A 27,849-nucleotide genomic window follows, 5' to 3' on the forward strand; every position below is an offset into this window, starting at 1 on the left:
TTGGAAATGAGAATATGTGCTGACTTCTGGGAATGTCAAAACAGCTTAGAAATAGAACACTTTTCCTTTGTACACTGTATATAACAAAAACCTTTTACCAAATGAAAGCTGTTATTCCACTTGGAATTCTCAGATGAAGAAACAAAGAATCAACAGTCCGATGCAGAGTGTTCATTTTCCCCATAAATTTAATCTTGCTGTTTAATGTCTTGGATATTATTGGCAAGTCAAATGTTTGTTACTTGTCCTCATATGGACATGGAGGCCAGTTTATGAAGTACAGTTCTTAACTTTGTAGTTCTTAACCAGTGGGGCAACTTCACGTACCCTATCACTGAATTATTTGCACAATCTACAGATTCACTTTCAAAGACTCTGGATCTCATGTTCTCTGTGGCTATTTATTCATTTGTTTTGTATTTGCAGTTTGTTGTCTTTTGCATGTTAGGCGTGGTCCTTCTTTGATTCTATTATGGTTCTTGGATTTGCTGAGTATGCCCACAAGAAAACAAATCTCATGGTTGTGTATGGTGACCTATGTATTTTGATGATAAATTTACTTTGAACAATGCAAATATCGAATCAGCCAATCATGAGACAGCAACTCAATGCATGAAAGCATGCAGATATGGTCAAAAGGTTCAGTTGTACAGACCAAGCATCAGAATGGGGAAGAAATGTGATCTAAGTGATTTTGATTGTGAAATGATTGGTGCCAGGCAGGATGGTTTGAATATCTCAGAAACTACTGATCTACTGAGATTTTAACACAAATCTGTAGAGTTTACAAAGAATGGTATGGAAAAACAAACACCCAGGGAGTGGTAGTTTTGTGGGTGAAAATACTGTGTTAGAGGTCAGAAGAAAATAGCCAGACTGGGTGAAGGTGACAGTCGAACGGTGTGCAGAAGAGCATCTCCGAATGCATGATACATCAAACTTGGAAGTTGTTGGGCTACAGCAGCAGAAGACTTCAGAGTTCCACTGCTGCACCTAATAAGCAGCCACTGAGTGCATAGTATAGATTGTAACTGGAAGTGCTCGAAGATACTGATTGCTAGAGGTGCTGTCACGTACACACAACCCTGTAAAGGTATCAGCCGCAATAGAACACACTAGGAGTCTGGTTTTGCTGTTAACAAAACACTATTTTAACTACATAATATTGTAACTTAAACCAGGTAAATCAAGAGTTAACGGCGTTATGCATATATAGGGGTAAATATAGTTCCCAAACTTATTCAAGCTTAGGTGGTAAGTGATACAGTCTTACAACGGTATGGAAGAAAAGTTCAGTGGAAATGCACAGGTGAGATGTTTGTAATCCAAAGGCGAATGTTGTGAGAAGGCAATTACGTCGATATTCCACAGATTCCACAACAGCAATACAAAATAACAATAGCAGTAGGTTTTATCTCCGAAGTTGTTCCACTCCATACATGAAGTATCACCGACAGTGATCTTCAACGAATTTCCTTTCAACACAAGTGGTACCACACCCGAATTCAGCTATGGGACATCTCAAAGTGGTGGCCACAGGATACTCAAACAGAATGCATGTATAGATTATCACCAACAGTAGAAACATTATCACCAAAGGGAACCATCTTCAAGGGAAATACTACCCAGGCAAGGGTCGACACACCAGTAGATTCCACACAGTTACTCAAAACACACAAGGTGATAGCCACTTATCCAGTTCCACAACATACTAAATAACTCCAACAGTGATTTGCCACAGGGCTGCCTTTTTTCAGTGACCTACCACACCCAGACAAAGGGTGAACACACACGTGGTATTCAAAGGTTTTCCCCTCATCACAGAACCCACTCCTGTGGATTAACTCTGTGACGATCACACTTTCGTATTCAAATGGAAACAAACTTGCCCTCACAGGCTACTTGGAGAGAGAGTCCAAGCAGTGATCTCATTGTCACTAGGTTTCTTCTGTTTCAAACCTTCCTCTCCTCTCCTCTCTGCAAACTTCTTCGAGTTGCAGCACTTGTGAGAGTCATTTATCAATACTCTGGATCGATCTCAACTCGCCCCTTTGGGCTACTAAAAGTTTAAACCAGCCACCGACTCACTGGTGTCTTCTGTTGACCAAATCCATCTTGACTATAACTGTGTGTGTCTGTGACCTTGTATATTCAAAACAAGCTGCAGAGAAACCATAACATCGATTGTCCATCAAATAACTCCACCTCTCTCTCTGGAGCAGCTCAAACAGTGTCCAAAAGTCAGTCTCATTCTCCCAGTGTTTTAAAGTAACAGTCCACAGAAAAAATGACCCCTGGGGGTATAGAACAGTGCAGTATCCTATAGGATTTAATACAGGTAAAACTTGATAGGCTAGCTAAGATATTGCAGCTAAACTCAAGTTGTAACTGCCAAGCAAACTGGGCTTACAAATAGCAACCTTGCCTTTATCCAATTGGCTCATGAGAGTATGTAGTTATTACTTTGGAATTTATTTAAATTAGGAACCCAGACTAGTCATACTGAGAGATTAAGCCTTTCTGAACACCACATGGCACAATAATAAAGGAATTGTTGACTAATTTGGCAATCCATTTATTAGACTGTTGCTGGGTCAGTATGTGATGAGGAGGCAGCCAGCGTTAAAGGAATCTGCAAACGATAGGCCAAGTGGTCTGGTTACCCTGGTGTTCACAGTTCACTTAGCACCTGTTTTGATAGCTGTTTGTGTAGTTGAAATCTTTACTAAGAAATTGTAAATTGTAAACATCCTATGGCAAACAAGAGAAAATCTGCAGATGCTGGAGATCCAAGTAAGATGCAAAATACTTTTTGCTAGAGGAACTCAGGCCAGGCATCATCTCTGGAAAAGACCATTCATCAGGATGTCTTGGCCTGAAACGTCCACTGTACTCTTTCTCTTCCCCCCCCCCCCCCCTCCAATAAATGCTGTCTGGCCTGCTGAGTTCCTCCAGAATTTTGTGTGTTAAAAGCATCCTATGCAGTCACCTCACATCTAATCTGATGTAGGGCAGGATTGGTCTCTGGACATAGTAGAAATGACTTTTTAGTAAATCATGTTTTTTTCTCTTTAATGAGCATCAAAACCTTTTCATTTTTAAACCTGACACATTGCGAGCTTTCTGGACCTTGCACAGCAATGAGTTAACATGGCTGCAAAGGTAAGTGTTTTAAAGAATTATTTACATCAAAAACAGTACAGTTGGGACTCAGGCTGGGGTACTGATCAGTTCTGTAGAATCTGGGATTTCAGTAATTGAGACAGAAAATGGAACCTTGATAGAAAATTTCCTGTTGGGGAAATGTGAGAAGCAGAAGAAAAACACAAAGATTCACTTGAAAATAAGGTAATTGTAAATTTGGCAAGTAAAAAGCATTAAAAAAAAGCAATAGGAAAACACAATACATGAACCATAATACTGAAAAGGTCCATAGTCGAAATTGATAAATGCAGAACTTCGATAAAGTAATAAAAAGAGAGACACTACTCGAATTCAGAGGCCCTACCCTCTGGGCACATCAAAAGGCCACACGGGCTCCTCCTCTGGCAGCAGAGCGATCCCATCAGCGCTCAATCTCCACATTCACTCGTCAATGGAAGCATTAATTGGCGAGATGGAGTCTAACATCAGCTTTGTAGATTCTTCACCTCAAGATTCGCACTCACTGCTTCCTGGAATCTTCTCAGAGACAGCAAAGAGCAGGATCACGCATTCGGTCTGCAAACTATAAATCACAGGCTCTAGCACTGCTGCTGGGTCCTTGCCAACAGATCAATGCTACCCTTCTGGAGTAAAGCTTTACTGTCGACGTCTCGGCCGGAAACGTCGACAGCGCTTCTCCCTATAGATGCTTCCTGGCCTGCTGTGTTCCATCAGCATCTTGTGTGTGTGTGTGTGTGTTGTTGCACTGATTATGTTAATTTAGTCAATCAGTGTGCACTGAATGAATTCCTTCAATAACTAATAAACTAATAGTTTTATAGTGTTGTAGTATTGCTAGTGCTCTAATCTGTTCTGTATTTCATTTAAATACGTAATTTGTTACTCAATTAAAGTAAAACTACTCGGGTAGTTTGTCACTTGTACCTTACAGGTGTCCCCTGCTTTACGAATGTTCGCTTTACGCCACTTCTCTTTTACAAAAGACCTATGTTAGTAACTTATTTTCACATTACAAAGAGGATTTTCACATGAAAAATTTTCCCATATAACTTAAGTGACTTATAGTTGCACAATTCTTACAAAGCCAATAAACAAAAGTCCATTGTAGTGCCAAGTTTCTCTGGATCACCCAAATGCCAGACAGGATGCATGGTAGTAAACGGCACCAAGGAGCACAGGTGGTGTATCTGTTTTGGGTTACCTGGAGAAATCGGCAGTAGCAGAACATTGCATTTACAGTAGCCGTAGGATTGACTTCAGCATAAAACTGCTGTGCCGCACTGATGGCTTTTGGGACTGCCTGGTGAAGGAAGCCATTGAAATAAAACTAGAGAAAAACAATTTTAATAAAGATGAAGGTCTCAAGGGGGTGGATGGTATAAATACCAACAGACTGGATGTGCCCAGGCATCATCACTGATGAAGATGACAGTTTGTCAAAATGTTGGTTAAAATCGATACCTGTACCTGGCTGGAAGTTTTTTTTCTGTTATATACACCGGGTAAGCACTAGATCTTTTTTGTAGTGAATATAGTTTTACCAGTTGGTCCAAGAGCCAAGCAGTTGAAACTGTTCTTGAAACTTGTGGTGTGGGACTTCAGGCCTTCAGGTTTAACTTGGTAGTTAGGGCAACACCAGCTGTAAGTTTGGGGTTCGCTCCCCGCTGCTGTCTGTAAGGAGCTTGTACTTTCTTCCCATGATTGCATAGGCTTCCTCTGGGTGCTCTGGTTTTCTCCCACATTCTAAAGATGCATATGTTGGGGTTAATAAGTTGTGGGCATGCTATGGTGTTGCCAGAAGTGTGGTGACACTAGCTGGGCTGCCCAAAACAGTCCATGCTGATTTAAAGAAATGATGCATTTCACTGTTTGTATGTACATGTGACAAAGCTAATCTTCAATCTTTGTACCTCCTGCATGATGGTAGTTGCTGAAAGCTGGCATGGCCAGGGTGGTGTGGATTTTTGATAAATGTTGCTGCCTTCTTGAGGCAGTACCACCTTTGGGTACTGTTGATGGGAGGGATGTACCTGTTATGTTTTGGCAGAGTCCACTACACCCTGCAGCTTTTAGTGTTACTGTGCATTCAAATTGCACTAGACATGATGCAACCAGTCAGTATTCTTGGAGTGGTGGGTTAGTCTTTCACAAAATGGTATTTGGTAGCCACAATCCCAATTTGGATGTTTTGCAGGAAGCAAGTTGAGGGGATTTCACTGTTCTTAGTGTGTTTGGAGCCGTGTTTGAAATGAGATTCATTCATTTTCTGTTGAGTATAGAATTCTGCAGGAATAGGTGGCTAATAGAAGACACTTCCCTCCAGGCCACTTCTAGTATTCAATCGGATCGTGACTGCTCTCTGGTTTAAGCCAATCTGCTTGAATTCTGTATCCTTTATGGTTGATTAAATAAATCCATTCAATAAGTTAAGTTTTAGTGTCCTGTTCTACCTTTCGGTCTAATCTTAGCAAGAATATTCAGGATTTGCTGTACTTCGTACAAATATTTCTTGATGTCACCCTTGAACTGTTTGACTGTGATCTTAAGAAATCTGCTCTATTCTGATTCTACCACCAGGTTAAAAAAATTTTATTTAACAATGGACGTATTCTCTTGCAGGTTATTATCAGATGTCAGCCGCCCAGGAGAAGTGACAGGATTGTGGTCCGCATGAATTTAAAATAAGGAGTATCACTGCAGTGGTTGTGGAGTTTGATTTTTCTCCCTACTACGTGATCAACCCTGCTTCTACATTTTTTTAAGAATAAGATTAGCAATTGTGGTTTTGGAAATGTTTCTCCTGCATGGACTGGGGAGGACTCTGTTGATTCTGGAGCTACTAGAGACTATGGCACTGGCACACTGGCAAAATGAGCCACTGCAGATCATCAGAGACTTGGACAGCCAGATCGAGGCCTCCATGCATTCTGTATTAAGTCAAGACACTCCTGCTGCCTCCTTCAGTGTCCCAGACGGCTCTGCATACATCAGTCGGGCCTTTACAATGAGAATCCCCACTGATGCATTACCTGCCCATGCAGTATTGAAGGTAAATGTCTGCTATTCTATATATTTGTAAGTGATGACCAGGGCATCTGTATACTTGGGTATTGCAAGCATATCAATCTTCAAAAATGAATTAGGCAGTTATTTTTAGTTTTCTTGCCATTCTCCTATAGTGAGAATGCTATACCTTCATTCAGTACGTGCACGGACTATTGTTGGTCCAGGCTGCAAAGAGACTCTGATTCAATTCCCACACTTTGCCAGGTTAGGAGTCTGGGTTTGATGCATGTACTGTGATAAATGGTGCCAGGCTCCAAATCTGTGTTGAGCCATTACGGTTTGATCTTGGTACATGCTGCAATAAGTAATCCTCCTCCCAGACACACTGAGGCTTTGCTTTAAATCTTGAGGTTTCATTGCAAATTGATGATTCAAGTATTCATTTGTTGATCCAGGTGATCTGCACAGGCTTGAGATCTGGATTGCATTCTGAGCAGTCGGATCTGAAAGCCTGCAGGCTGCTTTGTGCAATGTCCTCCGGCTGAAAGACAAATTAATTTTCTACACCGGCAGTATTTGTCTGTAATGTTGTTCATAAATTTTCTATTTTACATATCAGAACAATTTCACAGGTGGCTGATAATACCAGGGGAGCCTACGCCTGGAATGTATAGATGCTTGCCTATTATCAATGAATGGTTTATTCTTAACTCTTTTTGGCTTTCCCTTGTGTTAATGTCAAGAAGTGTACCAGCCCATATACCACATGAAATCAGTGGTCCATCTTCATAGTCCTGTATATTAGCTGTGTGCATCACCGACCTTGTCTTTAATTTATAAAAGATGAGGACACTGCTGGTGAAGTCTGCATTTAATCCTTAAAACAAGTCGCAAGCTGCCTTAAACCACCTGTCAATGTGTGAAGGTACTCCCACACTGCTGTTCTGTAGGAAATGCCAAACTTGTGTGTTGGTGACTTTGAAGGAGTGGTGATGTAGGTCTAAGGAAGGGTGTGATTTTTGAAAACTGAGTTTCTTGGTACCGTTTTATGTATTTTATTTATTTAAAGACTGCACAGAACAGGTTCTTCTGGCCTACTGAGCTGCACCACCTGATACCCACTTAACACTGACCTAATCACAGTACAACTGACAAAGACCAATTAACCTACTAACCGGTACATTTTTGGACTGTGGGAGGGAACCAAAGCACCTGAAGGAAAATCACGCATTTGGGAAGAAAGTTAAAAACCTCAGCTCCCTGAGTGTAATTGTATTGTGATGCTACTATGATGCCACAGTGCCTGTAAGTGCACTTTGCTAATTTGGCATTTGTTAAACATTACCTAAATCATTCTCGCCTTCCCCAACACCTGTTGTAAAACTGTCTTATAAAGAAAGGGGCCGGCTCAGATGAATGTGAGGCTTTCTTGGTCAAATGTAGTGGTTTTTGAGGGTCGAATGGAAGAGTGCTCCCTCTAGTGGTTGAGATCAAATATGTGCTTACTATCTATGTATAGATTCAAAACCAAGAAGCCAAATTGAGTTTAGTGTCACCAGTGCATGTTGTGAAACAGCTGCAATACATAATAAGATGAGTTGCAGAAAGTGTGCATATATGTGTATTAAATTAAATGAGTTGTGCAAAAAGTGAGGTGGTGTTCATGGATTCACTGTCCATTCAGAAATCTGATGGCATAGGGGAAGAAGCTGTTCTTGAATTGTTGAGTGTTTCTCTTCAGGTTCCTGTACCTCCTCCCTGATGGTAGCAATAAGAAGAGAAGTGGTTTGGGAGTCCGGAATGGGTGCCCCCTTTTTGAGGCATCACTCTCTGATGTCCTGGATGCTAGGAGGCTAGTGCCCATGATGGAGCGAACTGTGTTTGCAACTTTCTGTCGCCTCTTTCAATCCTGTGCAGTATCCCTCCCCATAGCAGATGGTGGTGCAGCTAGTTAGAATGCTCTCCACGGTACATCTGTAGAAATTTGCCAGCGTCTTTGGTGACATACCAAATCTCCTCAAACTTCTAATGAAATATAGCTACTGTCTTTGTTATCTGCATCAATATGTTGGGCCCAGGACAGATCCTCAGATGTTGACATCCAGGATCCTGAAATTGTTCATTCTTTCCACTTTGATCCCTCTGAGGACATGTCCTGGATTAGGATGTTCTTCAATAATGGATGCTGACTTCTTGAGGCACTGCCTTCTAAAGATGTCTTCTAGTGAGGAGGATTCAGATTCATTTATCACATGCACATCAAAACGTAGTGAAAAGCATTGTTTGTGTTAACAACCAACACAGCCTAAGGCTGTGCTGGGGGAAGCCCGCAATTGTCTCCACACCTGGTGCCAACATAGCATGCCCACAATGTTCAGCAAACACAACAAGCCCCTTTCCCACTGTGCCTGTGATGGAGCTGGCTAACTCTACAGCCCTCTGCAACTTCTTGCAGCCTCCATATCAGATAGTGATACAACCACTCAGAATGCTCAACGTAGTATAAATTTACAAGAGTCTTTGGTGACATACCAAATAGTCTCAAATTCCAAATGAATCACAGCTGCTGGCATGCTAAATTTGAGATTGCTTTGGTGCATTGGGCCCAGGGCAGACCCTCTGATACGTTGACATCCAAGAACTTGAAGCTGCTCACCCCTTCCACCACTGACCTCTCAGTGTGGACTAGTGTGTGTTCTCCTGACTTTCCCTTCCTGGAGTCCAAAATTAATTCCTTAATCTTGCTGATGTTGAGAGCATAGCTGTTCTTACAGTGCTACTCAACCAGCCATGCCATCTTACTTCCATACGCCTCCTCATTGTCATTTGAGATTCTGCCGATAACAGTGGTGTCACTGGCAAATTTATAACTTTTAACTGTAAACCCATGATCTTTCATACGTTAATTTATGGGGATGTCTTCTGAAAATCCAAATGTGCTATATCCAAACCCAAGACCATCTCCACCTTGCCCCGTCTATCCTGGGTTACATTCTCAGAAAGAGCTGTAATAAATTTCTCTTTCATAAAAACATGTTTACTCCGTGTAAATGTGGTAGAGTTTCTTGGTAATTTGCTACCACTTTATTAATAATGATTTCCAGCATTAACCAGACAACTGAAATTAGACTTAAATGATCTGTCATTCCTTTGTGGATTTTTCCCTTCTTCCTCCTTTCAAGAATAGAGAATGTTTGCTTTATTTCTTTTTATTGGTGGTCTGATGCTTGAAAGATTCCAATATGTTCACTAGAAAGCAAGTCATCGCAGAGGACTTATAAATTTTATTCAAATGTATTTGTCTGATGCTGAAATAGGTGTTAATTGTCTTGCATCCCTCTCTCTTTTTGCCCCTTGATTGTCTACTATTTTGGTAGCTTTTAGTGTAATTTACTGCAAACAACGTGCCTTCAATATCTCTTGTCATTTCTTATTTTTCATGCTAATTCTGCTGTCTCAGCGTCAAAGGGACAGGTGATTAGTTTGTAACTGCTCTTGATATGAACATCAAAACATTTTTTATTATCCATACCAGTTTATATTTTCCAACTTATTTTAGTTATCCTTTGCTCATTGTCCCAGCCCTTAGTTAAGACCGTTCTTTGACATCGATGTTCATGTCAAAGGACCGTTTATAAAACTAATCACTAATGCCTTAATTCTGCTGCCTCAGCAGAAATATTGCAGGCATATTGAATGCTTTCTTTCAATCTAATAATATCAACACTTCAACTACAGAAAGATCACTCCTTCCCCTGCAATAGATTTATTTGAGGTTTTTATTTATTGAGAATTGAAAGTATTTAAATGTCTCGTCACTTATTGTCATTTCTTTAATCTTATTACCCAATTTGTAGCCAACTTATTATTGTACTTATTGAAATTGTCATTATTTAAAAATTTCAGACTTAACAGCAGTCCCTCACAAACTGAGGAGAATTGTCATGATTATCCATCCCCTCCAGGGATCCTTTAATTTTAGATTAATCCTGTTTCATTACAATGGTCTTTGTCACTGAAGTTTTGGTGATTTATAAGAGCAAGGGTGTTTAATAAAAATTCAACAACAATTATAGAATTTTTGATACTAACATCAATTGAACTCAGTTTCCTGCTTTTGCTCCAGATCCATGCCGATTTCCTTCACCCCTTCCATATACTGATCTAATTTCTGACTTAACTAGTGACATAAAATCTATACAGATGGATTCAAACCTGGTGACTATAGCTTTAGTATTCAGATCAGGAAATTCTCCAAATACTGTGCGAAATAAATTTATAATTCAGTGTAGATCAGATGTAATAAAAAGCTGCCAGAGACCATATTCCCAGTGATCAGATGTAGCATGCAACTGAAAACTCACAATGAATGTCAAACTCTGTAGTAAATAAGCCATCAGGACCTGTTTTTGATTTTGTTTGTGCCTGCAATTGTCAACTTGCATTTCAGATGCTACCCATGCACGAGTCTATGGATTAGTGATTCTGCAATAAGTCAAGTGGCTTCTTACGTAAATAAAGTGAGTATTCGCCTATAAATGATAGGGGCACATCATGCCTCGGAATCAGGTTTATTACTGATATATCGTGAAATTTGTTTTTGTTGCACCAATATAGTTCAAGGTATTTTTTTTAAAAAAAAATAAATTACATAATAGTTCTAAAGACAAGTGACAATATATTGTTCATGGATCATTCAGATATCCGATGATGGAGAAGAAAATAAACTTCTCAAAACTCTGAGGGAAGGTTCTCAGGCTCCTGTATCACCTCCCCAATGGGAGTGATGCAAAGTCAGCATGTCCTGTCTGGTGAGGATCTTTAGGGTAACAACTTTTGCTGTGCTGCCTCTTGAAGACACCCTCTGATGTGGATGGTTATGCCTGTGATGGAGTTGGCTGGGTCTACAGCCTTGAGCAATCCAGTGCCAGACTGATGCAACCAGTCTCCATGTTCTCTACCATACATATGCAGAAATCTGAGGAGATTTGGTATAGTACTGAAGACTCCTGCAAATTTCTAATGTATAAGAACTGCTGACATGCCCTCTTTGTGATTGCATCAGTGATAGGTCCAGGATAGTTCCTCTGAGATGTTGACATCCAGGAACTTAAAGGCGCTGACCCTTTCCACCCGGACTTCTCAATGTGAACCAGTTTCTGAAGGCCTCAATTAATTCCTTCGTCTTGCTGACATTGAGTGCAAGGTTGTTGTCACAGTACTACTCAACCAGCCAAGCTATCTTGCACCTCTATGCCTCTTAATTGCCATCGGAGATTCTGCCAGCAGTGAATATTATTTAATGCTCAACTGATTGCATTTGATCTGTGTCTAGTCACAGTCATAAATGTGGAGAGAGTAGAGCAGAGGGTTAAGCACACATCCTTAAGGTGCCCCTGTGTTGATTTACAGCAAGGAGGAGATATTAATGATTTGCTCCAGTGGTCTCCTAATAAATAAGCTACAGAGGGAGGTACAGAGATCCAGGTTTTGAAGCTTGTTGATTCATCATGGGGGATGATGGTGTTGAAAACTACTCTGATTTATAAACTACTGGTTGTCTAGGTGCTCCGGAGCTGAGTGGTGAGCCAGTAGGATCATTTGTGCTGTGGATCTGTTATGATGGGTAACTTGCAGTGGGTCTGTGTCCTTGTTCAGATAGTGTTGATTCAAGCCATGACCAGCCTCTCAAAACAATAGATGATAGTGTAGACAGTAGATCAGTCTACACACACACCAAGTATGATGTGCTTGTGCAATACTGAAGGAATGCTTGGAGTGTTCAAATGACACCAAAAGCACTTGGTCCTACTCACTTCAAGTGAATAGAATTAGAGTACCAATTGTGTGTGGGGTGGGGGGAAGATTGGGTGGCTGATCCTTTGTAGCCTAGATATGTATTCCTCAACTATTATTGTTGAAACAAATTATCTAATTATCATGTGTTAGAAGTTTTTGTGCATAAATTGTTTTATTTTCTGCATTATAACAGTCATAAGATGAACTACATTGATTTGAATGTAGTTCAAACACCCTGAGATTGTGGAAGATCATTTGTAATTGTAAGTCATTTGATTTCAAATCAACTCCAAATCTTATGGAAGCAAGCATGCAAAGCAATGTTGGTTTATAGTATTGTGAAGAATTCCAATTAGATGGTACTGGAGAAAGCATGTACTTGGTCTATAGTAATGAACAGAAGAATTATGGGAGATTTAAGGTGATGGTGATCTGGATAAAGTTTAAAAGCACCCAAATCAGTGAATTTGAATGTTCATGTGATGGGTTGCGAGGGTGGTCAGATCATATGGTAGGTGATCCTCATTAGAATTGCTTTGGGAGAATATAGCAGATCACGATAAGGGGTCCATTCACTGCCTCAAATTGCTCCAATTTCCCAGCTCAATAGTCAAGTATTTGATGGAATGAGTCACAAGCAACTCGTGATGCAAAGTAATCTAACTGAAAGTCACACTTTCAAGTTGCAATTCAATTAAGTTTTTAAAGTTCTCAGTTGGATTAAACAGGTGTCACAATAGGGATGCATTTTGACCAAAAGGTATTTTGTGCCCAATAATTCTCAAGTATTAAGCTACACAGAGCAGTAAAGATAGAAAATGCTGGAAATGGCAGTTCAAGTAGCTTCAGTAGGGAGCAATGTAGTGTGAACATTTCAGGTTGATAGCCTTTCTGTCAGAAAGTTAACAAGTTTTCAGATGTGTGAGGACAATAGGTAGAGCCTTGTCAATTATGATGGCAAGGGAATCCTTGACAGAGATTGAATGGAAGTACTGGTATGGAGGTGTTCAATTTGAACAGGAGATGGTGAAAATGGCATTCTTGAAGAAACAAGGGAGGTGGTTTAGTGAAGGTAGCAGTGAATCATTATTCATATAATGAATACTAGGTAATATTAGTTCCAGACTGATTTTCTGACTGCTCCCAATGAAATGAGATTGATTATGAATGTTGTAACTGGTTATGTAGGAAAATGCATTTGCGTTTCAATGCCTTTTATGTTTATTGGTCTGTGGGTGACTAATTCCAACATGTGGCCTATCCCCAGTGTTCATGAAGAGACCTTGGTTCAGGATACTGGGTACTTCCTATGGAATTACCTTGGAAGTGAGATGGAGAATTAAATCTAAGAATGCAAATTTGGAACAAACACTAACTTTGATGTGCGCAAATTGAAGTGTGATTCCTTAAGGTTATTTTAACCAGGTGTGGTAATAGGTATAAAGTCCCACTACCTATTAAATGCTCCCAATGCCGTGCATCTCAAATAGCCTCTAACAACCAAATCCAGCTCTTGGCCCTCACATGTGGCTTGACTATTAACAGTTTCTACTGACAAGCGAAGGGGTAAAGGTGGATTACTAGTGCCTTCAAGCCAGTCACTTTCGGCATCAGCTGTGGTTGGCTGCTCATCTAAAAGGAAAACTCGAACCTCAAACCACCATTGCCTTGCAGTTATACCTACTCATGTGGAGAACTTCGTGAATAAACCCCAAGGGAGAAATACGGAGCTGGGGTGCCTCTATGTTGAGTTCAGTGCTGACTGGCACCACTTTTGCCAAACTGTATCTGTTTCTGTCATTCCTCTTGAGCTGATTGGAGAGGGGGTGCCTGCTATATAGGCAACGGCTTGCTCTGCATATTGTACTGCCCTGTCTTGTGTATCACATAGACAGCTAGGACACAACATGTATGGTTGACCCCAATGAACAGAGGACCTCACAGTGTGGTGATCAACTCAGTTAAATTTAGATACACAAGTTGGGTAATCTCATTATAGAAAAGTTGTGGAAGCTTTGGAGAGGGTGCAAAGGAAATTTACTAGCATGCTGCCTAGACGAGTGCATGTCTTATGAAGTTAGGTTGAGTGAGACAGGGCTTTTCTCTTTCGAGAGACAAAAGGTGAAAAGTGACTTAATAGAGTTGTACAAGGTAATGAGAGGCATAGATAGTCACTAACTAGAAATTTTTTTCTCAGGACAGAAATGGTTAATATGAAGGGCATAATTTTAAGGTGATTAGAGGGAAGTATAGAGGCGGGGATGTCTGGGGGGGGGGGATGTTTTTTTACACATAGGTGGGTGCGTGGAACAACTACCAGAGGTAGTGGTAGTGGCAGATACAATAGAGGCATTTAAGAAACTCTTAGACGCATGAATGGTAGAAGAGTGGAGGGCTGTGTAGGAGGGAAGGATTAGAACCATAGAGTACAGTCAGCCCTCCTTATCCGCAAGTTCCGCATGTGCGAATTCAACCAACCACGAATTGAGAAAACCTGGAAGTGCTCTAGCACTTGTTGCTCGAGCATGTACAGCCTTTTTTTCTTGTCATTATTCCCTAAACAATGCAGTATTACAACTATTTACATAGCATTTACATTGTATTAGGTATTATAAGTAATCTAGAGATTTAAAGTATACAGGAGGATGTGCATAGGTTATCGTGGATCGGGATCGGAAAAAAAACCTGAAGTTCTCTTAGTAAGTCGGAACAGGTACATCCAGTATTATTTAGCGTCAGTTAGTCAAACATTTGTCTTAGTATGTAGTATATATTTTGCCTTTCTATGCATATAAAACACTCAAGAAAGGTATGTATTTCAGACAGATAGACAGACATACTTTATTAATCCCAAGGGAAATTGGGTTTTGTTACAGTCGCACCAACCAAGAATAGTGTAGAAATATAGCAATATAAAACCATAAATAATTAAATAATAATAAGTAAATAATGCCAAGTGGAAATTAGTCCAGGACCAGCCTATTGACTCAGGGTGTCTGACACTCCGAGGGAGGAGTTGTAAAGTTTGATGGCCACGGGCAGGAATGACCTCCTATGACGCTCAGTGTTACATCTCGGTGGAATGAGTCTGACTGAATGTACTCCTATGCCTAACCAGTACATTATGGAGTGGATGGGAGACATTGTCCAAGTTGGCATGCAACTTGGACAGCATCCTCTTTTCAGACACCACCGTCAGAGAGTCCAGTTCCACCCCCACAACATCACTGGCCTTACGAATGAGTTTGTTGATTCTGTTGGTTTCTGCTACCCTCAGCCTGCTGCCCCAGCACACAAAAGCAAACATGATAGCACTGGCCACCACAGACTCGTAAAACATCCTCAGCATCGTCCCGCAAATGTTAAAGGACCTCAGTCTCCTCAGGAAATAGAGATGGCTATGACCTTTCTTGTAGACAGCCTCAGTGTTCTTTGACCAGTCCAGTTTATTGTCAATTCGTATCCCCAGGTATTTGTAATCCTCCCATGTCCACACTGACTCCTTGGATGGAAACAGGGGTCACCGATGCCTTAGCCCTCCTTAGGTTCACCACCAGCTCCTTGGTCTTTTTCACATTAAGCTGCAGATGATTCTGCTCACACAATGTGACAAAGTTTCCCACCGTAGCCCTGTACTCAGGTTCATTTCCCTTGCTGATGCATCCGACTATGGCAGAGTCATTAGAAAACTTCTCAATAATTGAACCACTGCGTTGCTTAGTAATGTAGCTTTCATTGGGGTAGGGCCTTTCTCACTTTATCCTTTAAAATTGACCGATGGTGTTTCACCTCTTTCCAATCGCTTTATTATTTCCACTTTAACTTCAATCGTGATCGTGATTATTTTTGTTAACAAACACTGCGGATTCAGAGCTCCGCCGGGTCTAAAGACCACCGCACTGAGAGAGGTAAAATAAGGTCTGGGGTCCTAAACTTCACTGCAGTTAAGTAAGGGACTTGAGCATCTGCGTTTTTTTTTGGTATCCGCGAGGGGTCCTGGAACCAGTCCCTCACGGATAAAGAGGGCCTGTGCTGTAGTGTTCTATGTTCTATACATAGCTTTGTTGTGAATCTTTCTCTTCTCTTGGAGCAAGTTCATGCTTGGGTCCCATATTTTACCCATATTAGCAATGAGGATAGTTTAGTTTCATGCATTCAAGTTAACCACTAGAATGCTATATCTTTTTTTAATCGTGCCTAGATTTGCTCTGGTTTCAAGCTGATCTTACATGACCTCTATCATTCGGTCCAAAACCTATCCTCTTTCAAGCCACCATCCCACCTGCTCCCAACCAGGGTTTAAAAAAATCAAACTGCAATGAAAAGCAGTCTGAAAAGCTTCTGAGAGCTTTCACAATAAGGAGGAGAATTAGTTTTGTTGTCTGGCACAAAGAGCCTTTATATTACAGCTATACACTACAGGAAACTCGGATTCCACATTTGTTCTCAAGTAGACAGCATGATTTAAGACTTTTTAAAAAAGAAAACTCAAGTTATTCAGATCAAAATTCGGTACTCTCTTCCCCCCCCCCCCCCCCCCCAATTATATATTGTTTAAACAACCAGAATGAGGAGGTTAAGAAATTTTTTCAAGCCTATTTCACTAAAATAATTGCAGGAGAAAGCTTTCGTTTTTGTTTTAACTGCTTCAACTTCTGTCAGCCAAAACTACTTGTTACTCAGTTTTGTATTCCATTTTTAATCTTTTCTCCTATTGTGTTGCCAGCAGATATTTAGGACTTTTTGCATGGTTTTACATTAAAGGGCCTGTGTTTAAAAATGTGTTACTTGTTTTAACTTTCTCGCTGGTTTTTGAGTTTGTTTTCCAGCTACACTGTCTCCCCAGCTACTTCATTTCAAGTAGCTGTTAGAGCTGGTTGACAGTGCAGGGAGCCACACCCAAGTATTATCCTGCCCTCAACAGATTTGTTTCCATCAGGACATGAGATATTTCTCAAACTGCGGTCACCCATTTTAAGAAATTTTGCTACAGCTAATTAACTGTATTCAAAGTCCAGTTACTTACTGTAACTGTGTCACGCTGCACAACAGCATAATCGCCTTCACCCAGCCTATCCAATTTACAAAATCTCAGTTATATTTTTTCAAAAGCGCTTGTCTTCCATCTGTATGAGACTGGGCAGAGTACCCAGGCTTGCCCCCATAGCTAAAACTCCTGCCACACTGACTAATGTGGGCAAATGGGATCAAAGGTCTGTATAAATATGGTGGGCTGAAGAGTTTGTTTCTTTGCTGTACAACTTTGATTTAAAAAGCTTTGTACAAGTGAGCAAATGTCCTAGGATCATGTAAAAATGCATTCATAGTCAATGTAATAGTTTTGAACAGTAGTTATTGTATAGACTAATGACTCAGACTGCAGTGTAAAAATCCCACTGCAACAGTTGGAGAAATTGAATTTGTATCGTACATTTGAATAAACCTGCAACAAAGTGCCAATTTAAATTAGCTATCTTGCAGTTTAAAAACTTGTCTGGTTCCAAAGATCCTGCAGTGGGGTGTGGGGAAGAACGCTGTGGTTTGGAAGATCATGAGACGTTTCCTCCTGATGTAGCCCAGCAAGCTGTTACAGCAAACGGAATGAAACAGGCGGCACTGCCAAACAGTGAACTAGCCACTGAGTTGGGCAATAAAGGGGCGTCAAATTCATTAACCCTGAAGACTTCTCAGTATAACATTTTGGGAGTCAGGTCAAAATGAGAAAAACTGCTGCATAGGGTTGTTGCTGCAGTCACATTCACAGAATCATATTTTAGCCAATGTCTGCGTGGTGTCACATGGCATCAGATCACATGCGAGGAAAGAAAAGTTCACTAACTTCTAATTTCCTCTCTCAACTGATGAATCGAAACTAGTCCATATTTGCTACATGGTTGGATAAAGCACAATGTATTCTAGATTGGGGGCTTCACTGTCCACTACCAGGATAGTTAAGTAGATCAGGAAGAGTGACTTAAACCCACCAACCTAACCACAGACTGAAGGACAGGTAGTGAGAGCCAGCATGACTTAATGAATCCTACTTGACCTTATTCCTGCCAAACTTGTATTCTTGCCAGTCAAAGCATAAAGCAGTTATTACTCTTCAACCACCAGGCTCCTGGTTCAATGAAGAAAATATTCCAGGAGCAGCCTGAGTGTACCTAAACAAACAACAAATCTCTAGATACCAATGTGCCACATAGTTCAAAGCTCTTAAAGTCCCAACCCAGTCAGATGTCAATAAAGATGTACTGTTAGTTAACTTATGGGAGGAAATGACCTGTGAATATCCCCTCCATCATTGATGCAGAAGCTGTCACAATGGTGCCAAAGAAAAAGCTGTGTTTGCGAACATTTTCCAAAATAATGCAAAATTGTCATGTCTTCTTGAAGACCCCACCACTGCAGGGACCTGTTTCAATCAGTTCAAAACATGTCACCTGGTGGAAAACCCACAAAATTTTAGGGACAAATGGTGTTCTGAGTTGTACATTGCTCAGTGAAAAATTGATCTTTTCTTTGACAGGCAATTAAATGGTACCAGAGCATTTACATTTCTTTGGACAATGAAACAGTCCGTACTCTGATACTGATTTGTTGACTGAGAGGGGAGACAGAATTTCGACTTTGCCAACTCAAAAACTGCCAAGGGCCACTTACAAACCTTATGATAAAAGTAGCTGAAGCAATGGAGGACCTTCCCTCCAGGTTGTGTAGCGTTGTAACTCTTGTTCCTTCACTGTCACTGGATCATAATGCTTAAGTTTCCTATCTGATAGCACTCTTGAGTACCTTCGCTAACATAAGCATCAGCAGTACAAGAAAATGGCTCACTACACAATACCTAGGTTGGGCATCTCCCAATGATTCCCTCATTGAATTTCCAAGCAGCCAGTTTGTGTAGCATGCCTTCCAGTTGATTTATGTAAATGATTTTGACTGAGAGGCAAGTATTGGCTAACTTACAAGGGAAAGCTCATTTATTCTTCAAAATAGTACCCTGGGATCTTCCATATGTAGCCAAAATGGCTTCAGTTTAACATCACGTCCAAGATGGTACCAAGGATCAGAGTGACATTCACTTAGTGCTGCACTGATGTATCATACCAGTTTGAGAATCTCTGCTCCTAACTTGCATTAACAGCAGACATTATTCCCTATTTCCTGACACAACCCAATCTCTTCATTAGAACGGCTTCACTCTTGGAGCTCTTTAAGTACAGCACTGAAGAGTATCAGCTATACTATTCTATAACTGCGATGTAATTCCCTTTTTAAAATTCCTTCACTAGCTCACTGCTTAAAATTGACCAAAAAGGATGTTTCACCTGGAGTTGGGGATGGATTTTATTTGATTCCTGTGGAATATGTTGGAATGCTTTTCAGCTTTGGGGGTGTATAATGTTGTGAGCCTTGAACTCAAAGCTGCTAATTCAGGAGATGGGGCTGCCCACTAGGCAAGGGGTGACATTTAGTACAAACTGTGGATTGAAGGTGACACCTGTACCATGTGGAAAAAAATATATATAATTAACCTCAGAGCTATTTTGTGCTCATGTTAAATGTAACTTGCCTGTTGGAATTTGTAGTACTGCTATTAGTAAATATCTGGCAGTAGGTCAGACTTGTTCAGAGAGGATTTGAACTGTAACTTCCTTGTAAGGGCTGCTGCTTGGAGCAAAACAGCCAGTTAGGGTTTCTAGCAGATGGAAGATGGATTGACAATGCATGGTGAATTGATGATGGCTTTTTAATGAGGACAATAATTACTCATTCCTAATATAATGCATTGGTTGAGTTCAACTGTGTTTTCCTGAGCACGTGGTATGGGAGGCAGAAAGGCTCCTTGCAAACTTAAAGAACTTGCAATCCCTGTAGAAACTGCATTTTACACATACACGTATGTGTACCTGCGCTCTTAAAAAAGAAAGCAGCAAAAATGAAAGGAACACTGGCACTCAGCATTGGAGAGTGAAGGAAAGGACTTTATTCCTTGGAGTGTGAGAGACTCAGAGGGGTATAAAATCATGAGTATAGGCAGAGTAAATGCACAAGCTGTTCTTTTCACAGGAAAAGTGAACCCAAAAACCAGAGGTATAAAATTAAGGGGAGAGGGGAAAAATTAAAAGGGACACAAGGAATAACATTTTCAGACAGTGGTGCATATATGAAATGAGCTGCCAGAGAAAGTGCTTAAGGCAGGTACAATAATATTACAAAGACATTTGGACAGGTACATGGGTAGAAAGGTATAAGGTGGATATGGTCCAAACGTGGACTAATGTGCTTAATTTAAATGGCCAACTTGATCGACATGGGCAAGTTGAACTGGACTAGCTGAACTATTTCCATGTTGTATTACTCTGACTAGATAATATCTATACAGCAAAGGACTGAATGTTTTATTGAGGAAAAATTCCAGGGATAAGAAAGGAAAATTTGAAAAATTCCCCTCCATTCACCAGAGTGAAGTGAACTTGGTGCAGGAGATGAGATTGTGCATGGTTCTGGTTAACGGCCATCCTCTATCTCTGCCCACCAAAGAACCAGCTCAGCTCACTTCAGATATGCAGGCACTCGGCACACAAGGCACAAACCATCAGCTGGTTTCCAAGGTTCATTATCCTCACTTTTTTTTAAAAAACCACAAAATTGCAGATGAATTCCAAAGTCCTTTCTGACAATCGTTAAGTGGCCATTAGAACCCAAATCATGTGGCGACCCACCTTCTGCACGGGTGAACTGGCTCATAAATAGCCAGCGCGCGGGGGGGGGGGGGAGACTTTGGTAATGCACCTCTGATGTCATTTCCGCCTGAAGAGGGCGGGCGCTAGGGATTAAATGCCAGCGCCGCGAAGTTTGAATAAACTAGTCTCGAAACGACTTACCGACTGCGTGTTGCTATTTCAGTGCTGTGTGTAGCACATCACTGCATTGGTGACCCTGACGGTCCAAACGGGATTTGGACCAAAGATGACCGACTCTTCATCTGTTCACGCAGTTTTGCTAAAACTGCCACACACCGCTACAATCATACCTTTTTGGGTGTGTAAATTAACCGACTGCCATGAAAGGAGTGCAGGGTCTTGAATTGATGTCAGCATTTTGTGGCATCATATCTCCTTATCCAGAACGGGTTTCCAACCTGAAATCCACTCACCCTTCGGTTAATGGTGGGGGTCCATGGCATAAAAGGTTGGCAAACCCCCATCTAGAAGGAGGCCATTTAAGTCGATGCCAACTCAGCAATTTCATTGCTCACCTACTAATTTCATTACTCCCCTACCTTGTAAATTTTCACAATAGCCTATTCACCCTGCATTTTAGCCCATCTACATCAGAGTAATTTAGCAATCTACATTTGTATGGGATGTGAGGCAACTTATGACAAGTTGGAAATAAAAGCTTGTGATCACAATGAGAAAATGCAAAGTCCACACAGCAAATGAGATAAGGGTTGAACACTGTAGCTCACTGTATTCAAGATGGCACTGAGCTTGGCTTTCTGAGATCATGGCTCAGACTTGATTGTCTTTAAGTTCAGAGAGATGACTTTGTGGGTGGAGGAGCTAAGGGGCACGTTAGGGTTAGTGGACATGGATGTAGAGGAATTAAAGGTAAGGCTTTACACAGCAGCCTGTGCTCAAACATCAGTATCCTGTTATCACCTAGTCCAGAGGTCAATACTAAAAATGGAAGCCTGATAGCTGGAGACTGAGGGCCTTGAATCCTGTCCTGGAGTGTGAGGCCTGTCTGGTGGGAGGGGCAAATGGGTCTTGCTTTATTGTTTTGTTGCTAGCTGTGTTCCACTTTGTGTTCTGTGTTGCTCTGCTGAGCATTGAAGGCATGCTATGTTAGACCATAAGATGTAGGAGCAGAATTAAGCCATTCAACCCATTGAGTCTACTCTGTCATTCCATCATGGCTGATCCTGGGTCCCATTCAACCCCTGCTTTCTCGCCATATCCTTTGATGTCCTGACCGATCAGAGAACTATCAACTTCTGCCTTAAGTATATCCACGGATTTGGCCTCCACCACAATCTGTGGCAGAATATTCCATAGATTCAACACTGGCTTAAAAACAATTCCTCCTTACCTCTGTTCTAAAGGGTCTCCCCTCAATTTTTGAGGTTGTGCCCTTGAGTTCTGGATACCCCCACCATAGGAAATATCCTCTCTACATCCACCTTATCTAGTCCTTTAAACATTGAGTAGGTCTTAATGAGATCCCCACACATTCTTTTAAATTCCAGTGAGTACAGGCCCAAAGCTGCCAAATGCTCCCCATATGTTAACCCTGGAATCATCCTTCTGAACCTCCTTGGACTCTTTCCAATGACAACACATCCTATCTGAGATGTGGGACCCAAAAACACGGACAATACTCTAGTGAGGCCTGACAAGTGTCTTACAAAGGCTCAGCATTATCTCCTTCCTTGTATATTCTATTCCCCTTTAAACAAATGCCAACATTGCATTTGCTTTCTTTACCACAGACTCGACCTATAAGTTAACCTTCTGGGAGTCCATCTGCACCTCCTGAAGTTTGAATTTTCTCCCCTTTCAGATAATAGTCCACACCTATATTCCTTTTACCAAAATGCATTATCATACATTTCCAAACACTCTTTCATCTGCCATTTTGCCTTTTCTTCCAATTTGTCTAAGTCCTGTTTCAATCGTATTGCTTCCTCAGCACTACCTACCTCCCCACTTATCTTCATATCATCCACAAACTCTGCCACAAAGCCATCAGTTCCATTATCCAAATCACTGACAAACAATATGAAAAGTAGCGTTCTCAATACTGGCCCTGAGGAACACCACTAGTCTCTAGCAGCCAATCAGAAAAAATCCCATTTATTCCCACTTGCTGCCTCCTGCCTGTTGGCCATTCCTCTATCTATGCCAATATCTTTACTGTAACGCCATAGGATTTGATTGTTAAGCAGCCCAATGTTGTAGGACCGTAACAAATGCCTTCTGAAAATCCAAGTAAATGACATCCACCGCATCTCCTTTGTCTACCCTGCTTGTTACTTCCTCAAAGAACTCTAACAGATTTGTCAGGCAAAATTTCCCAGTACAGAAATCATGCTGACTGTGACTTGTTTTATCACTGGTCTCCAAGTACCCCGAAACCTCATCCTTACAACACTTTCGCAGCTCCTGAGGTCAGACTAACTGGCCTATAATTTCCTTTCTTTGGCCTTTCTCCCTTAAAGAGTGGTGATATTTGCAATCTTCCAGTCCTCCAGGACCATGCCAGAATCAGGTGATCCTTGAAAGATCATGACCAATGCATCCGTTATCTCTTCATCAACCTCGCAAAGGACTCTGGGTTGTAGTCCATCTGGTCCAGGTGACTTATCTACTGTAAGACCTTTGAGTTTGCCTAGCACAATAACAATGGCACTCACTCCTGCTCCCTGACACTCAGAGGTCTGGCACACTGCTAAGTCATAATAAGGTTCCAGGAGGAATGATGACTAAAGTCTGATTTATACTTCTGCATTGCATGTACACCGTAGGTACCACATACCCTACGCCATAGGATGACGTGCACCTCCCAAAAAAGTAACTCGCGCGCCGCAGCGATGCAGACCATAACAACTGTGATTAGTCTGCTTGGTAGCATCACATTTCCTCCTACGCATTTCCGGTTGGTTCTTCTTTGCCATGTCTGTACACTGATGCGAAATAGATGAACCAAATCGTTAAATCTACTTGCCGACATGTGAAAATGTTTGAAATGCATTTCCTCATCCAGGGGTCTCATGAAGAAACTCAACACAGTGGCATAGAAACCCCACCGCCAACTAGCATTTTGGTGCACACCAACGCATGCTCGCTACGGCATTGAGCCTACGCAGAAGTGAAAATCAGAGCTACAGTGTAGCCCATATGCACAAGTATAAATCAGCCTTTAGCACCGAGCATGTAATTACCAAGTTAATTAGAACAATAAATTAAGTGAGTTAAAGGAAACCTTTAAAGAATTTTGAAGAAATTAATGTTGCCCCCAGGACATTGTTTAGTTTGCTAGAGGCACTCAAGCAGCATCTGTTGAGTTTCTCCAGCCTATTGTTCCAGATTCCATTATCTGGACTCTTGAATCTGCTGGATAAGTTCTGGTTGAATTACACTATTGTATCAATGCTGTTTGCTGCTGAAGGTGTCATTTGGGCCACAAGGGAGACTGAGTTAGAAAGCTAATACCTAGTGTCGTGGAGAAGTGTGACATTCCACCTGAGCACAGACGAATGAGTCAACCTTTTTTTAAAAGTAAAAGATGGTTAGGGAATGGAGAAGGCTGGTTCGGGGGTTAATTCTTAGTAGATTGCAAAACAACCACAAGAAATAGATTTAAAGTTGTACACAATGTATGACTCCTGTCACACTACTGGAATGTGTTTCTATTCACCACATCACTGGTAATTTAAAAAGTGTTGGATGCTTGGATTGAGACATAAAATGGTTCTTCCTCATCAGTTGTCTTGTGACTTACTTATTGGTCTCAATCTCGCTAATAGCAAATGTCTAGAACAGTGGTTCCCAACCTTTTTTTTAATGCCATAGACCAATGCCTTTAAGCAAGAGGTCAGTGGACCCTGTGTTAGCAACCCCTGGTCCTCCACACGCATGGTGTGGCTCATTCATTGGTCTCGTTGTCTCTGAAGATAGCTTGATAGCTGATGAGATGTTATGCATACAGAAATATTGCCACTAAGTCAAATGGGGGTGTTGAGGGGAGGATATTACTTATGCTACTGGGCTGGGATTTGTATTGACTTCCCAGTTTGTCTCCCTATTTATTTATTTAGTAATACAGCACAGAATAGGCCCTTCTTGCCCTTTGAGCCATGCCACCCAGCAACCCTCAATTTAACCCTCTCCTAATCACAGGACAGTTTACTACAACCAATTAACCTACCAGCTGGTACCTCTTGGACTGAGGGAGGAAACCCACACAAACTCCTTGCAGACCCTAGTAGGAATTGAACCCAGGTCACTGGTATTGTAAACGTGCTTCTGTCCCTTGGCTTTGCATCGCACCCCCCGGCAAGGAAGTACCCAGTTCCTTTTCACATTACTGAATCTGCTCTCACTATTTATAAGACAATGAGCAACAAAAAGCAATAGGAACCCAGACTGCCAAAAAATGAAAGGCCAAATTAGAACAAATCAAATCTAGTTTTTGAATCATTTTGAATTGCATTCACAATTGCAGTTGACTGCTTTCTGACCTTTTTCTAACGTGTCTAATTATTTTCAACACAGGCAGCACCTTAGGCACTTACACATTGTGAGGTGAGTTGAAGTTTATAAGAGTAATTAATCGTCTGTAATGTTACGATTTATTGAAGATTAAAGTCTCATCACAGAATTTTATCAAAATGAAAGGGCTAGCACCTTTTGGATCACTGAACTTACCAAGTGCCATTCACTCAATGTAGTACTTTAGAAATGTAGTTTTTTATAAACTGGTGCTGGGGTAAATATATTTAATGGGAAGCTAGTTAACTATACAGGACAATGCAAGCAAAAAATATTTGTAGGTGGAGAGAGCTTATAAATACTTGGCAAGCCAGGCAACATCTATATAGAGGAATAAAGATGATATTTTGGGCCCAGACACTTCATAACAGGCTGGCTTGCTGGGTTCCTCCACATTTTTTGTTGCTCAAGGTTTTCAGCATCTATAGAATCTTGTGCATTTATAAGTATGTGGACTTTTTTGGGCTGATTTGGTTGTTATTGTGCTATCAATACTTACAATGCATCACATAAGAAATATACTGTATATTGTGCGATTGCCCCACATTACTGGGAGTAAATGAAACTGTTGATTCTCGGGATGTGCTGCATTCTCTTAGTTACTGCCCTCAACCTCAATTGTCAGCACCTCGTCGTTGCGTATATTTTCAAATACTTGATTGGCTTGTGACATGTAGGTCTGAGGACAAACCAACCATCTACTAAGACGCTTTTTAGCTTTCGCAATACTAAAGAGAGATTATTGGCTGGAAAGGGAAGAAAGATTTGTGAGAGAATGAGATGTGATGAAAGTACAAGACAGAATTAGTGGTAAATTTTATCACATGTATGTATCGAGATCAATGAAGATAGATTGGTAATACATTGACAATGCCTTGCTTCAGTGTAGTAGCTGCAATATGAGATGCCTTGAGGATCTCCCAGTTTAACATCTGGGTTTCTTTAGTATCTAATCATGCTGAATCATGATCAATAGCTGGGGGTTATCAGTGTTTATGTAACTTGAATGTTTAAAGTTGAGCAAGTTTAAAAATATCCACCCCTTCATGCTGTGTGTGTGGTAATTGACAGCTCTCCAAGTTTCAGACTGAGTTAAAAGGTCTTGTAGTTCAATAGTAACATGATGTGAAATAAATTCAAAATGATACTGGCTACTTCTCCCTGTTTATTTTGCCATGTTCCTCTGCTTGAATAAGAAAGGTTCCCCAGCTTTAAAAAAAATGTCTGGATTTAGAAGCACTGTAGACCAACACAGCTTTATCTTCCTCTGAGATGGAAGAGTTCATCCATGCAGATGAACGTGGGCTGGACTAGAGGGAGTTTAAATAAAAGCCTACTACAGACACTACTATTTTGTCAAATGTTATCATTGTGCACTTGGCTATGTAATCTTAGTAGAAACAAAGTTGCTTCACAGTCACACAGCCCATTGACTTTGACTTGGTGCTGGTCATGCAAAAGAAAGTTAGCTACTTTCTCTGGCAGAGTTCTGCAATATTTTTCCTTTCAATTACTTATCTAGTTTCCTTTCGAATGCTGTAATTGAATCTGCCTCCACTAACTTGCCCTGAAGGTTTAAAACCAATCTCATAACATCTAAGCCAACAATTCCAGTTCAGTTTTGCGTATTTAAAGAATAGGATTACATTTTTATATGGCATTTCTCATGTCATCAGATCATCTTAAAGTGAAGTTATTTATATTTGACAGGACAAAAACTGCAGATGATCTTTAAAAAAAAGTGCACATCATCCAGCATTTATAGAAAGAGAGAAATATTCATGTCAGTGATACTTCAGTGGTAAACCAACTGTGTTTTAAGTTGTAGAGGGTGTGGGTAGGCAGGACAAAGTTAGTGTTTAATAAGTTGGAGCTCATGGATACCCAGGCTACTTAATGTTTTTGATAAATAAGAATATTCGTCTGTAAAGACCCATTACATTCCTTGAAAATTATCCATATTGTGATTTTTTTTTTCTCTCTGTAACCCAAAACCACATGCAGTACATGCATCAATAAATGTTTAATTATTCATTTTTATCATTTTTTTTTCAGTGATTTGTGAATTCTGTAATCTAACAGTTATAATGTGGGGATCACCTGTGTCCGTGTTGCTTGTGCAATGGAATTTATGTACCAAGTTAGGAAAGGAAAGCCAAATTAAAATAGGTACCCATCAGAAGATTCTGTCCATTCATGGGTGGGTTTATGGCCACCACTACTCAAATTGGAGGCATAATACCTTGTGTTTCATCTGGGTAGCATCCAACATTTTGGCATGAACATGGATTTCTCTGAATTCAGGTAATCACTCTCTCTTTCTATTCCCATTCCCCATTCTGGTTCTCTCTCACTCCTTTTCACAAGCCCATCACCTCACTCTGGTGCCCCTCTCCTTCCTTTTCTTCTATGGTCATCTCCTCTGCTCTGATTTCTCTTTCAGCTCTTTATCTCTTCAAATATCCCTTTCCAAATATCCCCCTCTCCCACCCACCCATCTTCCCCCTCACCTGGTCTCACCTATCACCTGCCAGCTTGTACTCCACCTCCCCTCACCTCCTTATTCTGGCTTCTGCCCGCTCCTTTACAGTCCTCC

The 27,849-nt window shown here is 40.9% G+C and overlaps 1 protein-coding gene across 3 annotated transcripts in view; it reads left to right on the plus strand.

Annotated features, from left to right (window-relative positions):
* The window catches only part of dag1 (dystroglycan 1), a 153,489-nt gene that overhangs the window by 87,136 nt on the left and 38,504 nt on the right, over positions 1–27,849 (plus strand). For 2 of the 3 annotated variants that reach the window (XM_059944446.1, XM_059944443.1), the window contains exon 2: positions 5,785–6,214. The exons of the other annotated variant lie outside the window; for it this stretch is intronic. In XM_059944446.1, coding sequence (XP_059800429.1) covers positions 5,957–6,214 — 258 coding nt within the window. In that variant the 5' untranslated portion in view covers positions 5,785–5,956. The remainder of the gene's footprint in view (positions 1–5,784; positions 6,215–27,849) is intronic. 3 annotated transcript variants of the gene reach the window in all.

The sequence above is a fragment of the Hypanus sabinus genome, chromosome 19, assembly GCF_030144855.1.
Source record: "Hypanus sabinus isolate sHypSab1 chromosome 19, sHypSab1.hap1, whole genome shotgun sequence".
NCBI classification, from domain to species: Eukaryota; Metazoa; Chordata; class Chondrichthyes; order Myliobatiformes; family Dasyatidae; genus Hypanus; species Hypanus sabinus.